This window comes from Diadema antillarum, unplaced genomic scaffold (genome assembly GCF_040938485.1).
Source record: "Diadema antillarum isolate AM-2024a unplaced genomic scaffold, OU_Dant_1.0 seq00001512_RagTag, whole genome shotgun sequence".
Taxonomy (NCBI): Eukaryota; Metazoa; Echinodermata; class Echinoidea; order Diadematoida; family Diadematidae; genus Diadema; species Diadema antillarum.
The window spans coordinates 17,737-36,160 of NW_027272246.1; the positions used below are offsets into that span (position 1 = coordinate 17,737).

Genomic DNA, 18,424 nt, shown 5'->3' on the forward strand with positions numbered 1-18,424 from the left:
ACACATTACACAAAAAAAGCAGCGATACTTCCAAGATACTGCAAACATCACAATATCAAGGTGTAATTGCAACTACAATGTAAAGCATGCTATAAACCCGTAGATCGTGGTAAAATTGTAATAAATAAAGTTGTGCAGAATAGTAAACATAGGGCGAGGCTAATGCATGGAATGAGCAGAGCAAGGATTTGGCTTGAATTGACGTTTGCTCACGATATAAACGCATTGTCATATCTTCAGTTAAAGTTAGTTAGCAACACTTGGAAATCTAACTAACAACTGCATCATTATAAAGATATTATTTTAATTACAAATTTGTATGCAGTCAAGCTAATGCAGCAATGACACAAAAGTAACAGCCAAGATAGAATTCCACCAAAATAAGAAAATAGAGTGTGTGCATGCCCAACATTGTGGCCTAGTGAATGGCGCGCGCAGACACTTTTTTTCTCTCTTTCTCTCTCTTTTCCTTTTACTCATGTTTGAACTCTCATCTTTTATATCTTTCTGCCATTATGTATAATCTACATGAATTGTGCCCACAAGTCTGTTTTGCCGTTATTCATATTTCATGTTTGTACATAGTACACCCCGAGAGGGTGCCGAAAGAATCAATAATATTCTAGAAATTCTTCAAATTCCCTCTATTTACCATGCATTATTTATGGGTATCACAATATGGGGGCTACGTATACATACATCGTAGTGATTTCATAATTATTCTCCGTGTTTACCGTGTTTCCACCATGGTACCGCGTTTACTTAACTCGTTTGCAAAATGAAACGTTTTCTGGAGATTTTGCTCAAATTGATGACTATGTTACCATCCAAGCCAACATGTTTTCAAATATCGATTTGAAAACAAAGTCAGTTAATTCCAGACAATAATTCTTTGGTGATCCGGTGATCCAAGGTAAGGTTAAGTTTATCATAATTGTATAATGCATTACTTTAATGTACACTCAATATACCCACAAAGGCAATATACTATCAGTCAAGATCGTCTCATATTGAACTTGAAGTTTCATACTTCAAATGAATTGGAAATTAAATCCCAGGATGCGCCATCATAGAGTACTTTTCTCGCGAGAATTTTAGAACCAAGGGGATTAAAGGAGGGGAAGCATTACTCTGGGAGAGCCTTGTTTTATGATTATTGTGAGGGATATTTGTATGTGTCGGGAGGTAAAGTAGGATGGTCTCTATCACATTTTGGTACTTATTGTTTGATCCGAATTCGACGTTGTTTGTTTCCCTATGTAGGTGACGATAGTATAAAGGTACGGATTCAGCGATGCGTTTATGGGCAGAATGAAGACTGCGCACCAGGCGTAGAGGGCGACAGGTAACTCGACTAGTCCGGTCTGGCTTAGGATCCCCATGATGATTACCGGCATCCAGCAGCAAAAGTCCGTCCCGACGATGACGGCCATCTTGGCAGCCATTTTGGCCTCTTGGTCTCGAGAGGATTCATGTGTGTGACGAGCGCCCTCTATGGCCTTCGCAGACCTTTTGACCTTGATGAATATGATCACGTAACACACCAAGATGAAGAGGAAAAGGATGAGGTTTACTCCCAGAAACAACGCAATAGAGTAGATCCAGGCAGGTTGCACGCTTCCCATGCCCGACGTCACGAAAGACCCAGACCCGGTTGCGTGGGACCAAACATAGATCCTCTCTGCAGTCGACTCGGTACTCAGCGGCAAACCAATGCAGACGTCGGACAGACCGTAGAAGTTCGGCACAAATATGCCAACAATCAAGGGCGTCATGCTCAGGATGGCAGTTGACAGCCACGTGATTGCGGCCGAAATCCTGGCGGAAGAGGAGTGAAACTTGAAGCGACTGAACGGAAAGAGGACGCAGACGAAACGATCGAGAGTGATGACGGCGAGAAAGAAGACGGAACTCTCGCTGGACCAGACGGCGAGGAATCCCGCAAATGCGCAGAGAGGAGACGAGCGCCACTGCGGTGCGCGAAGATAATAGTAGGGTCCGAAGTAAATGTCGGCTGACGCGATTAGTATCATAAAGACGCCCATGAGCCAGTCCGCTACGGCAAGATTGGTGATGAAGAACGACTGCTCCCGATTCCTCCTCTCGTGTCTACCACGCCACCTAATCACCAAGACCATAGAGTTGCCAATGAGGGCGCTGAATCCCAGAATCCACATGAATATCCGCAGGACCTGGTTGGGCATCAGTCTATGGCAGGAGTCAAGCGATGTAACCGTTCCTTCAGTGCAGGTGATGTTGTAAGACATGAAGAGACAGCAAAGCCGGTTGTCATCGGTCGACCTACAGTGAAATAAGGATGGACAATATACGTGTGTTTACGATTGACAGTGCGTCACGCCATGTTTGTGAAATAAATCGCTGATACCTCAATATGCAAAGGAAGACTTAAAGAGATAGGTAAGAGGAGAGTATAAAGTAGGAACATTTTTCTGCTTCAAAAGTAGTTAAGAACAGAACAAGTATACGCTAGCCAGTAACAGAGTGAACTCTTGAGGAAGGATGATTACGCAGGATGACCACCTGATATATTGAGGGATCTTAATTTACTCTCTTTTTTCAGTTATTCCTTCAGAACCTGTAATAGAATATTCCCCACCCATCCATCTCATTCACAACATCAATTATGATCGGAACCAATTTTGTAACAAGACTGCAGTCATGTATTGTACCCTTTTCTTCCCACCTAATTATCACGTAACTACATCATAGCTCTTTCGCTTCTCACCTTTTCACTCTTCCTTTCAGAGCTCTCTGCTACTATCTATTATTATTAGTTTTGCTTATGAGCTAAGTTTGCAGCCATCGACTATATATACCATCATTCTCTATTCTCTGGTCACCTAACCTCTTACATCCACATACGAGTACTTTTGACGACTTACACCACATGCTGTTGCCCACATAACTGTACGTGAATGTTGGTAATTTGGCAACCCACACATAGACAGTGATTCAGAGAAGATACAAGTGGATAGCGTACATTCTACATAATAGGTACTACCCCCCTCTTCGTCGTGTACTTACGATTTCTGATCAACTACTAGTAACACTCACAAGTATAACGGCAATGTGATTTACAACTGAGATTACTTACAATCTTTCAAGTTTGGTTAAGCCGCGAAACATGTCGGGATGTAGGTTATCAAGTTCAGTCTGTAAGAGTCCCCTTCAGGAGGCGAGGGAGAAAGAGAAAAAAAACACACCCATTACAATGCTTGTACATACACAAATGGAAACTTTGATTATAAACTATGTCAGAGAAATGACATGACGTCTAGACATAGAAGAAAATGTTTGTGCATGATATGACCAAAAAAAAAAAAGAAAGAGTTGCGTATAGACAGCTGGAACTTAGCCCGACTCATCTCATACCATCCGTCTCCGTGGTGTGGCTGTATGGAGGGTATCCATAACATTATTGAAATTCAACTTAAAACATTCTCCTTAGTTCAGTGAGCACCATCACAAACAAAACGATATCTGCCGGTTCTGATGTCTAATCCCGTGGATTACGTCACGAAAACGTTCACGCCCACCCCCGCCCATGAACTTGGTGTATGAATGGGTATCTGACAATGATAGTTGGGTATAATGACACACAAAAAATGCCCACTGGTAGAGTAGTGCTAAGACTGCAATGGCTGTCCTGGCAAACACTATCAGAATATCATTGTTACCACATCAGTGAATTCACACTTGTGCCTGTTTTCCCCTCTCCGCCCAACGATCGTAAGAGCCGTTCTAGACTAAAAGTGTACAAACGACCCGCCATTTCAACCCTCATCGGATGAAGACCGCCCCGATCGACACGCATGCAGAAACCAGCAACACAGACCAACGGTTTCACAAACTCACTTACAGGTACGTAATTTCTGGTGTATTGTCAAAGGTTCCAGGTTCGATATACGACAAGGGGTTGCGTCTCAGTGACCTGAAGGCATAAACAAACAAAGGATAACGCATTATGAATTACAATCAGGACAATATTCTTCATACATTGTCCAGAGAAGTTAGGAACTCATCTTTTATTAGGTTTTTTACATGAACCGTATCGGCATTGTTATGGTATATCTTTAGGCAGGGCTCGACACTAACTTTTTTGTTTGGTGGCCCGATGGGGCCACCGAAATCCTCAATTTCAAATTTTTGGTGGCCCGAGAGAAAATTTGGTGGCCCCGAAAAAAAACAATAAAAAACATTAAAAGTCCTTTTTTTTTTTTTAATGAGTCAAATATCTAAGTTTTATCCAGTCATAGTAAGAATTGGAAGTCGGACATACATCTACTCATAAATAAACCTCAACAAACTCGCAACACTCACTCTCAGGCACTCATTCAGTCCTTTTCATCCATCCTTTAAACAAATATAACTGCTAATTTCCGGCGCAAAAAGTTACGAATTAATTGACGTACTTTTCAAAAAATTTTGGTGGCCTTAGGCGGGCCACCAAATTCGCCCTTTTTTGAAATTTGGTGGCCCGACTTTGAATTTTGGTGGCCCCGGGCCACCGGGCCACCGTTAGTGTCGAGCCCTGCTTTAGGTATTTAGGCTGAAAAAAAAAATCCACGTTGTTTGAAATAAACATCAAACAATGTCGGACACCCATTCGTGTGTGTGTGTGTGTGTGTGTGTGTGTGTGTGTGTGTTTCATGACGCTCTAAACTAATCAGTTGACATGGCTGACAAAGTCACTTTTTGAGGACAATAACTGACATCGCGTTGCATTCAGCAATACCTTGATTTCTCTTCCTACCTACACTTCATGCTGAGTTGGTTTTTAGATAATATGGGTTTGAGATAGATTTCATGGCTAATACTCTCCTAACACCTGTTCGTAGCTATATGCATAGTTCTTTGAAGTACTTTTAGATTACTTTTTTACACTCTGAGAAAATATATAGGTTCATCGCTCCCCTTTTGTCCCGAAAATAACGGTTGGATTTTGTTTTCGGGGTCCGAATAAATTTGTTGGAAATTTATACAACCTCCCCCCATCGTAAAGAAGTTCCGGTTTTATCATTCTGAGGAATGGTCTGAATTATCAACATCTACAATATACCAGCTTATTAAAGGAATCTAATCTTCAGGTTTGGGCATGTTGGAAAAGGGACAGAAAAACTTTAAACCAAAGAAATGAGAAACACGACGATCTCACATCCAGGATACAGACGACAAGCCATCTAGCATCCCCTTCCGTAGTTCCTGGATGGAGTTGTTGGTAAGGGATCTGAAACAAATAAATAACATGATACATCGATTAGATAGGTCAGACTAAGCCTACAAATACCAACACACTTCAAAAGAGAAATACATTTCTTTCTACTTATTTGACAAAGCGTCAGTGTCAATGTTTCTAAAGGAATAAGCCCAATGTGTATATTTCAGATAAAGCATGCTATAATCGTGATACACCAGACACGCTATTAAGCAGATCATAACAGCATGAGTGACAAAATGATTTCATTTCATTTCATTCAATAAGTTGACACACAAATTATACAGTGTTGCATTTGCAACATCCATCCATGACAATGTAAAGTGACACCTAAATCAAAAGTTAAGTTATATGTAAAGATTATAATAACATTTACATGACATAAAATCAATTGAAATCAATCTCAAGTATACATTACATTCATGATGGAGTATAATACAATAATATATAAACACAAACAAACAGAAAAACACAGAACCTTTATTTTTTACTCAGTGAACATAGTACTCGTCAGATTGATAAATCGTTGAGTTTGATATTTTCCCATTCATTGGGCTGGTGTTCGAACCTCAACAGGTATATCTCACAATGTTGACGAAACACCTTATACTTTTATTTTGAAGTTGTACTTATTCATTTACCCTTTTCAAATCTTGTCATTGTATCCCATTAAACTGCTTCATACACCATTGCGATTGTTGCACAATGTTGCACGCAGGAAGGGGCATAGAATAGACAACTAAGATTGATTATACTTTCTACAATTACTTACATTCCGGTGACTCTGCCTAGACCTCTCATGGCTCCAACCTCAATATGACTAATTCTATTTCTCCGTAGGATCCTATCAGTGAAGAGAAACATAAACATACCTTATTCAATTTAATCTGAAGCAAAGAATACCACGTCTTACAAGTCTACATAGTGCACATTGCCTTCTTGTTTGAAATTGACTCTCATTTTGTTGGGATGAACAGTCATCATTTACAATGCTTTGATTGCATTGGAAATATAACTTTTCTTATACTGTCTGCATTTCTATTATTCACCACGAAATTGTGCTGAAGAGACTCTACATGATAATTATAATCATCTAGAGATCATTACATTAGAGCTAAGACCACTTATGTGGCCGTAGCTGTAATGATATGATCTCTAGATTTTAACAACATCTACGAGTGTTCGGGTCATCAAATATTTCAACATTAATATTTTGTATTTGAATTCCTCCAGTCCCTTGACCGGTTTGCTCTATAACGGCGACATTAATTAATCTTCAAAAGAAAATTGTAAGACAGTTGATCAATCTACTGCACAAGAATATGAGGGCAAAGCTGGCCCCCTTTTTTTCAGATGGGCAATGCTGACTGGCTGATAAACGTAATACTTCGTGGCACTTACAGATCGGTGAGACTCGTCAGTTCTTCGAATGTCCCGGATGTCAAAGTTGTGAGCTGATTGGAATCCAGGTCACTAGCAAAAAAAAAAAAGTTCATTCTAATGATTGCATTGTGCTGTATAAGCCTTATTTATTCTCATTCAAATACAACACTGCCATTTAGCAATAATTCATCGTTACTACAGCGTAAAGAATTCCTTTCTACAGAGTCACGAGGGCGTGCAGTGGCGCCGTGACCTCAGTTCGGAGTCGCCTGAATCGCCTCGACACTGCAGAAATGAATGTTTTTGTTGTTGTTGTTGTTGTTGTTGTTGTTGTTGTTGTTGTTGTTCCGAAGTCAGTTTGCGTGAATTGAGGTAAATTACACGACTCTTAGATCTTAATACCAAGGCCCCTGTTTCCTAAGTAAAACACGAATGCGGAAATTATATCCAGTCAAAGTACAAATAAACGAAGTTACACAAACTTTATGGAAGGCCATACCATAGAGAAAGGCATGAAGAGACACTTACAGCCATTTTAGATTGCTCAAATCTTGAAACGTAGACCGTTCTATGACTTTTATGGAGTTAAAACCCAAATGCCTGCAGGAAGAAGAGAAGATGATTACAAGCAATTTTAAGCATCACAATAAGCGTACCACAAAGTAACAAAATTCACAGTACAGCTGTACGTAGAGAGCTTCTTTTCTTCAATAATATCAATTTATTCATCTTAAATACAGACATAAGATATCAAGATATTTGTCTTCTTTATTATGCACTTTGTGTGTGTGTGTATGTGTGTGTGTGTGTGTGTGTGTTTACACTGCATTCTTCACTACATGTGTTTCCACGACCGTGAACTTCACTGCGCTCAGTACGACTATACTCTATTAAAAGGGATGTACTTTTAATCAATTTTCTTCTTTGTTGACATGTTTGAACATGTATATGCATGTACATTATCGATCTTTTCATTTTTGAAGCGCCATGACGAGCACTGAAAGGTGGACCTGTGCGCTATACAAGTAGCCACTATTATTGTTATTATTATCATTAAGAAGAAGAAGAACGCAATCATGGTCTATATCAGGTTATTGAATATTTTGTCGAGAATTGGTCTATTCAAGAAGAGAATCTTGAAAAGAAATTTATCGTCAAAAGTTCATTAGTTTTGAAAACGTTAAAAGAATTAAAAGCAAAATACTGAAGCAAAGAATATACCATAATTGTTCAGTTGCTACTACGAAAATGTACAAGTTTTACAATTTGAGGGGGCTTTGTCATTATATTCATGATAAAAATTACGAGAAGAATTATAAACTTTAATAAGCAGGCTTGATTATCGAAATATTGATCTTTGTAATCTGATACTGCCACGTCGTCACGCTTCTTACACAAATCTAAGAAATTGAGATGCATGTGCCAAAGAACTCACAGTTCCTGTAATTGTGTAAGTCCTTTAAAAGCGTTCTCCTGCACGTAGCTGATATTGTTGTTAGATAATGTCCTGTGATTGAGAGGAGAGAAAATAATTACGTTAATTGAATGTAATCCATGGGTGCCTCTATCCCATACAAGACGACAGCTTGTACATTATTCATGTTCTGCCTGGTTTCTTGATAAAACAAACAGAAAAAAACCTTTTTACATCATTGTCATCAGCTGGTGTTTGTCTTTTCCCGTTTTGATAGGAGGCAAGAAGGTTCAACTTAACGAATGCAATCTATGCTATTTTCTACTTTCAGCCACTTCTAAAAGGCTGCTAATGATTCATTGACTCTCAATTAGGAAAGATCGTGCTACTAACGCTGCAAAAGTTTACTGAGAGTGAAATATAGCTCTGTGTATGAGCTAATTATCAAAAGAAGAACAATAATGGCTGCCATGCGTTGACTATACATTATTTTTTTTTAAAGCAGACATAAATAGAACACTGAAACTGCAAACATTTCTCATGTTTCCGACAAACAGTAAATAAGGTTATTGGTCATAAGAAGTGTCTAGCTTTCGATTTGTTTGATTCTACATTATGTATTAAAGGTAAGTTTAATGATCATGTAATGGCTATTTACTTGTGTCATTTATACTAATGAGGTAAGGCAATACTCACAAATACTGAAGCGAAGTAAGATGCAAAAGAGTTTCCTCATTGAGACCATGAATTCTGTTATTGGACAGGTCTCTGAAAAAAGAGAGGGATGTAAACGACGAAATGCAAAGATTTTGATAAATTCCATTCTCACATACATCTTTGAGTTGATTTGAAAAGCAGATCAGATCAAAGGTGGTTCTTTTCTCTTTTTCTTTTTTCTTTTTTTACAAGACACGGGTTAGCAGGTTTAGTATATGTACTGGTTTGTGTGTACCATTTGAAATGACATTCAACACAACTCTAGCCCACCAATTAAATAAACAAATACATAAATAAATAGATAAATAAATAAAGTGAGTAAAATTTCTCCGTTTAAATGAAAGATTGTCTACAATTATCTACGTTTGCATTTTACAGTGAAATCAAATAGCAGCAAGGAAGCAGTTATGAGATGTGTGTCCACAATAATTCGTGTCACATGATATAACACAACGAAACCAGATTCAAACCCAGACATTGGTCCAGTCGGTGTTCTCGAAACAGGAACACAGAAATAGGTTAAATACCTGAATTTCATTTGATTGGATCTGCGTCCACAGTTATGTGACGATAGAAATCAAAATGAACCATGCTTGTTGGTAATAGGTTCTTTCATCCCAATTATGACTGTTGGACGCTCGGATATACAAAAGGATGCATCTCACTTAATGAGATTGGGAACCGCATGCATCGGAGCATCATCCACTTACAATAAAATGACATAATCCGTATTTCACAGCCTTTCACTTTTAGTGCAATCTTTGCCTGTGAAAGTTTTTAAAGCTTTCATGTCAGCAAATAGAAGTACATGTACTATACCAAGAAGTAGTAAGAAGCATTTGTCTCCTTATTTTTGTTGAAAACGTGACTAATATTATGATGATTCCAAAACCCTTTAAAACATTACTCCAAATTTGGTACCCTTGCATTGCCACAGGTATTAAGAGTCGCATGGAATCTCTTCCCAATGATTTCCCCTGATACTCACAAGTTGATTAACTGCCCGAGTCCTGCGAACGAGTTGCGGTGTATATTGCCGATTTGGTTGTGAGATAAATCCCTACAGATTCAATGAGTGAAATATGATTGAGTTACCTCAAGTCAGAAGATAATATGTATTGTGGATTCAGATTCTTCGTATATCAACAAGCACAAACGTCGTAACACACGGACACAAAAACACAAACACATGTCCACATAAATATCTTAATATGGGACAGTAACATCTGTTGTAAAAATGATGTCATGAAAGGGAGAGAAAGAGAAAAGAATTGTATTTCATTTATTTTGTTTATTCATTTTATCAAAAAATATATAAATGTAGAAAACATATCATGCTAAAAAAAATATACATCATTTAAATACGTCAAAATGATAGTATAGCATAGTGTCAAAATCTTATATATATACATATATAACTATATATATATATATATATATATATACATATATATATATATATATATATATATAAATATGGCATACAAAAACACGATGGCACACCAAAGTTGAATCTTTCAAATCTTTGTGTGCAGAATGGTTCATGTTCATAACAACCTGCCCTGTCCTGCTCAATGAAACTTTACTTACAGCGTTCTCAGTGACGTCATATTGCTGAACGCGAAATTTTCCAAATCGGTAATGGTATTGAATGCCATGATTCTGAAATAAGAATGTGCAAAGAGAGAGAGAGGGGGGGGGGAGGTGGGAGTCTTTTTCGTCAATATATGAACATGAAGTGATTTGAAATACTTAAATTGAAATCATAGGCCTTGTAATCTATGTGTTGGTATAATTATAATTATAGTTATAATTATAATGTATGATCAACTCATTAATTGGACCGAAAAACAGAGCCTCAATCTACATGTAGGTTTGTTTGGTTCTGTTTTTTATTATTATTTTTTTTTGGGGGGGAGGGGGGACTTCGAAAGTAACAGCAGAGTTATGTTGGACCATGTAAACAATTTATAATTATAAAGAAATTATTATGCACACACGAAGAAAGGAGGGTACTGTACATCAGATGATAATAATGGTTCACGCTAGATACTTCTTAAATCAGCTAGGCTCGAAAAAAAAAGTACAATTGCCCTGGAGATCAAAAATCGTAAAGGCTGATATTCTAAAGAAAATCAAATTTAAAATCCGTAAAAACTTTTTACACATTTTCGCATGTAATGCCTGTGCATCAAAGCAGATTACAAGTTTGGATGTATGAAGACCAACTATGGACTCAAGAAAAATACTAATAGTACTCTGTTATCTAAAAAGTCTCATCTTCATATGATTTTTTTAATGTAAAGAAAATAACATGAAGATTAACATAGGAGGACTTATAGTTTTCATTAGTTGTCTCCATGTGACACCCTGGCAGTGATTTTCGAGGAAAAAACAACAAAATATCTAACACACAAATAAACGAACAATTATTCAATGGGCACAATTTGACATACATCTTCTAATCTATATATTACCTAGATAGTATACCGATAAAATGAACTGAATGAACCAGATTCAATCAGATCATCCCAAAGTCACAACGTAGCTCCAATTTTGTTGTCATATACTTACAATCTGGTGAGAAGAACATACTCCCCAGAGCGATCAAGAAACCCATCAGTTAAGGATTCGATCCCAGTCAGCTTTCTGTTGAGAATTAACGTTGAATCAAACTTATCGGTACCAGAATCTCTACAGAACAGCTTTGGAGAGCTAGTTTGTTCGAAAAATAATGTAGACTGATTTTCATCCACCGTGATGCAATTTGCACCTAGAAAAGTCCTGTACACACACTATAAAGAAGAAAGAGGTTATATATATATATATATATATATATATATATATATAGTCATTTACCTTGGTATTACATTTCAAAGTAATTTCTCCTGTTTAAAGGGGATGGCTAGGTGGGAATCAGTTGGAATCAGTGGCAATGATGGGGGATGCTTGTTCCAATCCTTGTGGGATTCTTTTAAGAGTATATTATGTATCTATTGTTGTGTGTAAATTATTTGCTTCAGAATGGTCTCATATTCAAGAAATCGCCCCATCACTGTACAGGCATGCTAACCTGGAAACATTAAACTGCACATTACTTGAATATGAAACCATTCTGAAGCAAATAATTTTCACACAACAATAGATATATAATGTACTCTTAAATGAATCCCATGCACAAGGATTGGAACAATTATCCCCCAGCATTCCCACTGATTCCCACTGATCAGTTACTAGCCATCCCCTCTTGTCTACGCACTCAAATTTGTAACATTGAATTCAACGGTGATTTGCTCATTTCGGACAACCCATTTTCTCGTTGTTAGGAATCTATCGAACATTTTGAAATGTTTATCATCTGTCTAATATGAGGTATGAAACTCTGCGTGTTGCGTTATAAGGATCTTATTTGATTTCAAGGACATATATTGTGATAAGCGTCCTCTGGTTAAAGACAGAGATGACAGGCAAACTAAAATAAACCCAATTCAGTCAACCAAATTTAATTGAGAGACTGGTTGTCGTCATAATTTCCTGCCTCTTACGCTCAATCGTGGTCATGAATTGATGACAACGCAAATTTATTCTGGCAAAATGTAACCAATTTGTGCCGAGCGGAAAACGCACAACGATGGTAGATGTATTACCTCGCGCGCCCTCCAACAATAACACTGAAACGCAAAATGATCGATATCTCTCTGAAGTTTCGACGTTAAAGGACAAGTTCACCTTTATAAACATAAGGATTGAGAGAATGTAGCAATATTAGTAGAACACATCATTGAAAGTTTGAGGAAAATCAGACAATCCGTTCAAAAGTTATGAATTTTTAAAATTTTTGTGCAGCAACCGCTGGATGAGAAGACTACTGCAGTGTATGAATAACTTGCGTACAACAATATAAGGAAAATATAAAGAGAATTTCACAAAATTCCATCTTTTGAAAAAAGTACACATTCCCCTGACTCGTTACCGACAAATGTTATGGGCAATATTATTCCCCCTGCCTTTAGAAAGAGGCAAGTCAAGAGCTCTTTTATTATGCGAAAAAAAGTGAAAATATGTTGAATTTTCTTTTACATTTTCTTTATACTGTTGTACGCATATGACTCACAAGCTGTAGTAGTCTCCTCATCCAGCGGTTCCAACACAAAAATTTTAAAAATTCATAACGTTTGCATCGATTGTCCAATTTTCCTCAAACTTTCACTGATGTGTTCTACTAATATTGTTGCATTCTCTCAATCCTTATGTTTATGAAGGTGAACTTGTCCTTTAAAGGGGTGGTACGATGAGATGGGGTTTGAGATTTCCAATTCTTTTTTATTATGTTTTTTTGAGATAATCAGAAACCTCTATCAAATATATAACAGTATGTAATTCCAAGAAGAATTCCAAGTTTATTTGATGAAAATTGGTTTCGAATTGGCTGAGATATCCAAAACAAGACATCAAAATTAATAGTAAAAGGTGGGTGGAACCCACGCTTTATTAAGGTCGCTTTTTTTTGACATTTCTGCCATTTCAAAACTGATTTTCATCATATAAAGTTTGAATTCCTCTTAGAAATGTTTGCTCTTTAACATTTCATAAAGTGGTTTCTAAGTATCTCACAAAAGAGATAAAATCTGAATTCTCATCTTAACCGATACTATACCATCCCTTTGAAAATCAGATAAAATCACTGGCGTGTTGGAATGGGGAAAAAAAAACTTCTCTGTAAAATAGCAATACAATGTATACTAATAATATTATGGTCTTCTCTATCTAGGGTAGCCTCTTCAATGCTGCCACTGCTCTGGGCTATGCCATTAGCATTACCCGAGGCTTTGTCAGGAATCCATTTATATCGTCGGTCGCTGCCATTGTTTGAAAAGACATCTTGTTTCAAGGGCGTTAAAGGCACTTGACGAGGATTGAACTGACCACCAGTCCTCCGATTGAACGTCAAGAGTCTTATCTTGATGAATTTGATTGACATCACACGAAAAAAAATATCTCGAGGAACATAAACTTACATCAACGACTACTAAAAAATGGATAATAAGCGATGTCCAAACATTTTTCTAAATTAATAGGCTACCTCGTACATGAATATTACCACTGTGTTTTTTTTTTTTCTTGCAATTTTCTTTATGACGTAAATACACTCACGCGAATCGCACTTGTGTTGGTAGCTCCAAAGCGTGCTTCTTATCTCGGTCTGTAAGATCACATATAGCCCCAAGAGTAAAGCACGTGGAACAAAAGTTGTCACAGTTTGCCGATTCTGTTACAAGAGAAAACAAAGAAATTGACCGAAACGGAGAAAAAACTAACAAAACTGAACAAATTTACCATTTCCCATCAGTTTATGTTGCTCTATAGTCATCAACGACATAAATTGTTTAGTACTTCAAAGAGCATTCGTCCAATTCTTCTGCATTGAACATGCACAGAAATACGTTGAATTTCAAAATTATTTATATGACATAGTCTGCCTATCAACAATGTTTGATCAAGTCAAAACTAAGGTGAAGATTGTTGAATTTTCAAAACTTATATGCCTACCACAAAACCGTATGTCCGTCGCGTCGGCACACAGCGCCTCTGTGCCATTGCAGAGCGCTGTAAGGGGAAAACACGTGTCCGTAGTGTTCATACACCTAACGGTGCCTGCTGTGCAAGTTCCACCGTCGTCTGCAGAAAGGTGTAAAGACAGAAAACATTAAAGGACAAGTTCACCTTCATAAACATAAGGATTGAGAGAATGTAGCAATATTAGTAGAACACATCAGTGAAAGTTTGAGGAAAATCGGACGATCCGTTCAAAAGTTATGAATTTTTGAAGTTTTTGTGCAGTAACCGCTGGATGAGAAGACTACTGCAGTGTGTGAATAACTTAGATGTCACATGCGTACAACAATATAAGGAAAATATAAAGAGAATTTCACAAAATTTCATCTTATGAAAAAAGTTCACATTCCCCCGACTCGTTACCGACAAATGTTATGGGTAATTATTATTCCCCCTGCCTTTAGAAAGAGCCAAGTCAAGTGCTCTTTTATTATGTGAAAAAAGTGAAAATATGTTGAATTTTCTTTATATTTTCTTTATACTGTTGTACGCATATGACTCACAAGCTGTAGTAGTCTCCTCATCCAGCGGTTCCAACACAAAAATTTTAAAAATTCATAACTTTTGCATCGATTGTCCAATTTTCCTCAAACTTTCACTGATGTGTTCTACTAACATTGTTGCATTCTCTCAATCCTTATGTTTATGAAGGTGAACTTGTCCTTTAAGTGTTAATTTTTTTTTACTCAAGCAGTACTACATTTGATAAGGATTGATTGATGTTTGTAGGAGGGAAACTGTGTAAGTGGGAAACACGTGCTGACTGTATTCAAACACCGAACAGTGTCAACTGTGCAGAAAGATGTAAACACCGAAAACACTTAGTACCAATACTAAAGCTGCATGTACTATACACTATTTTGATAAAATTTGAGTGATGTTTGATTACCATTAAAGCGCTGATAGAGAAGAAAGTATCTCCATTCTACATTATAAGTTCGCTAATCAAGGCAATATGCCTACAAATTCAAAGCTATTATGATATGTACTCTTAGATATGTTGAATAACAAAGAGTCTATAAACTGCCGTAGAGATATAACTATGAAAATTGCATTATACATATCACATGCATTATTGAGCGGGATCATCAAGAAGATTCCTCTTCGTTTTCCAATATACAAAAAGAAAAATGCAGATGAGGTTCAATACTATCTTCTGCACGAAGATATAGATTAAAAGAGTGAAAATCCCTGGACAGTACAAGATTGGAGAACATGTTTATATGTTTGTTGTTTTTGTTTGTTCACAAAAACCTGACTTTTTCTTTGTCCCACTTCACACACACACACACACACACACACGTAAAGTTGATACGATAGCAACTCTTGCTGGAATTACAATTGTCATGGACACGACAAGAATCCTGATTGGCTGTTGCTATGGGAAGTTGCCATTCAAGTAAGAGTAGCTATCCCAACATCTTTTATGAAATGGGGCCCTGGTGGACTCACCACACATGAATTCGTCGTCTCCTTTCGGGCACAAGGAGTTCCCATCGCAGAGGTCTGATGGGCCGTAAGACAGGTCGCTCTTACTGCACGTAAAGGGCATCTCCGGCAGGAAAGATGTCATCTGCATTACCTCAGCTTACACAAAATGAAATGATCATGGAAATAACATGACCATGCTATTTTGTATCTATGCAAAAGTAAACTGCATACCCATTTAATCAGACTAAGATGTATTGGATTTACATTAGATCTACCATCAAGAGGGACACTCCATAATGCCCGGTTGACGTATAGCCTGTTGCGAGTATTCACAACTCTGTCTTTCATTTCACTTTATAGTTTTCACCATTATTTTTTATGATGGATGTTGATTATTCTGATGTAGCTACATCAGAAGAATCAACATCCATCATTAAAATGGTGAAAACTATAAAGTGAAATGATAGAAAGAGATATGAATACTAGCAACCTTTTTTGTTTTCATTCAAAATTGAAAATAAGACAAAGAGATGACGTCACGATCTCGTGTACCTTCTACTGTAGCTATAATGTGATGAGACGGCAGCCATAATCATACAACCACACATCACGTACGTCAATCGCCTGTCAATATTCCAAGTCTGCGTGAAATTTTGGCGCAGCTATAACATAGGAGCGCTTTCAATATGTTGTTGTTATTGTTGTTGATTACACAAATATAAAAAGACGAATAAAACAATTCAAAAAGTTAATATCTTGTTATAACAAATGGCAGCATAAATTTTTACTACATAAAAAGACAAAATCATTTCTATGTCCGTGACGTTAATTGATTTTGTGTGTAAGACCTTATTATTATTATTGTTGTTGTTGTTGTTGTTATTATCATTATCATCATTATTACTATTATTAAGTATGAACCCTTCTATTTTAGGAGAACCCCGATAACAACCTGATAAACAGTAAAGTACGTCTTTTTCTCCTTAACTCAAGTCGATGAATACAAATTTCTCTTCTATTTGCGATACCTCTATACGGACGAGATCATGCATATTTCACGCAGTTACACTGAAGGACGTATGTGGGTTGAAACCAAACGAAGTTTTAAAGCATGCATGTACATCCGCCCCTCCTATCAACTATTCATTAGCAAGCAACAATCGGTTAACTTCTCATCATCATTAGGATTTGACCTAGCCCGAGTCTGTTGAATTTCATCCCCATTATGAGTACTGTACACCCCACTCTGTAAAACGAGAAACACGCCCACGGTGGATTATAGCGAATATAAAAAGCATCCTTGGGGACGACGCCAGCTCGAAATCCTAAAATCAAATGGTTGACGTCATTGGTGCACCAAAAAATCTGATGAAACATTTTTGTTTTATTATGAGTAATGTATTTTGTTTCGTATATCCGAGATATTTCTTCACCATTATATTCCCAAAAGCAAAAAACAAAACAAAACAAAACAAAACAAAATGAAATAAAAACAAAAAACAAAAAACAAATTAAAACAAAACAATGCCATACAATACAAAAGTGACAGTCTAATGCATGGATAGACTGAACATACTTATCATCATACTATAATGGAAATTCATTTTTCCTTTATCACTTTTAGCGACATTCAGATTATTACATGATTGACACAAATTATGCTCAATGTTCAGCGCTTTTTGTGCAATTATACACAAAAAGGATTTTCGATATGCATATAGGGCATAACGAGAAATTATCATTTGACAATAGAATGATGTTTGCGAAAGGATTTCCATTGCTCATCGGGGATGCGAAAGATTTAGTATAAACCACGGCATGATGTAAAGATGATATTTAGGTACTCATTCAGGTCTCGAAGGCAGACTAGCTAGTATGCTAAAATGTATGGGCAAATGCCCATTTTCATCGATTAGGCTTTCAATTACGAGACTTAATGAATGAATGAATTGATTGCATAGGCGATGCAAATCTGCAGGCGCTTTCATCAACGAGAGGTAGTTATCAGTTTGGCAATGTTTACAGAGAAATTATTAAGTTATGATCAATTTCAGCGTCAAATAGGTCGTAAGATATAATAGTATGATAGGATCAACGTGTAAAGGAATACATAGGAATGAAAAAGTGACTGTCATGGCTGTGTATGATGTTTCCAATTTAAAATATGGCCTTGCTTCATATCCCAGCATCCTATAGCCTCTAGATACAGTAAGACGATGTCGCTTGCCCGGACAGTTTTACGTTCGGTATCTAACGACAGCATGCAGACGAGATTATAGTCAAAGATTGAAGTCAAAGATTGAAATCTGATTAATCAAAGTCAGATGCCATCCTGTCATTGCAAATAAATGTGAAAAGATTTATCGCAAAACGAATTAACTCCATTCTTTTAAATTTGAGATAAATGGGATTAAAGATGCCAAAAGCAAACATAATATACTTACTCTTACGCGTTTTTGTAATTAAAAGCTTTTTATGTACGTGCTGTATGTACTTCATTACTACCAGTATATTTAATTTCAATAATTAATTCAACATGCAAAGCTATTCTGCATTTGGTCACCTATACGGGTAGGGAAAATCTGGCACACTATAGAGATCAGTGTGTCGTTAGTCGAGCTTTGTGC

At 37.0% G+C, this 18,424-nt stretch overlaps 1 protein-coding gene across 1 annotated transcript; it reads right to left on the reverse strand.

Annotated features, from left to right (window-relative positions):
* Positions 1-1,205: 1,205 nt before the first annotated feature.
* On the reverse strand, positions 1,206-10,408 carry LOC139710236 (G-protein coupled receptor GRL101-like). Its single transcript, XM_071622166.1, has 9 exons — positions 10,341-10,408; positions 9,739-9,810; positions 7,148-7,219; positions 6,638-6,709; positions 6,009-6,080; positions 5,177-5,248; positions 3,881-3,952; positions 3,116-3,187; positions 1,206-2,301 (listed from the first exon to the last, which is right to left on the reverse strand). Exons 1-9 carry the CDS (start codon positions 10,406-10,408, stop codon positions 1,206-1,208), a joined length of 1,668 nt encoding a protein of 555 aa, XP_071478267.1.
* Positions 10,409-18,424: the final 8,016 nt, after the last annotated feature.

What these genes read in the sequence shown, in the direction of transcription:
- LOC139710236 (XM_071622166.1), bottom strand. Translation starts at nt 10,408, where the DNA reads ATGGCATTCAATACCATTACCGATTTGGAAAATTTCGCGTTCAGCAAT. An exon ending in CTCGGGCAGTTAATCAACTT is followed by an intron (nt 7,220 to 9,738) that starts GTGAGTATCAGG and finishes TTCTTCCTGCAG; the next exon opens with GCATTTGGGTTTTAACTCCA. An exon ending in CTGACGAGTCTCACCGATCT is followed by an intron (nt 6,081 to 6,637) that starts GTAAGTGCCACG and finishes CTTCACTGATAG; the next exon opens with GATCCTACGGAGAAATAGAA.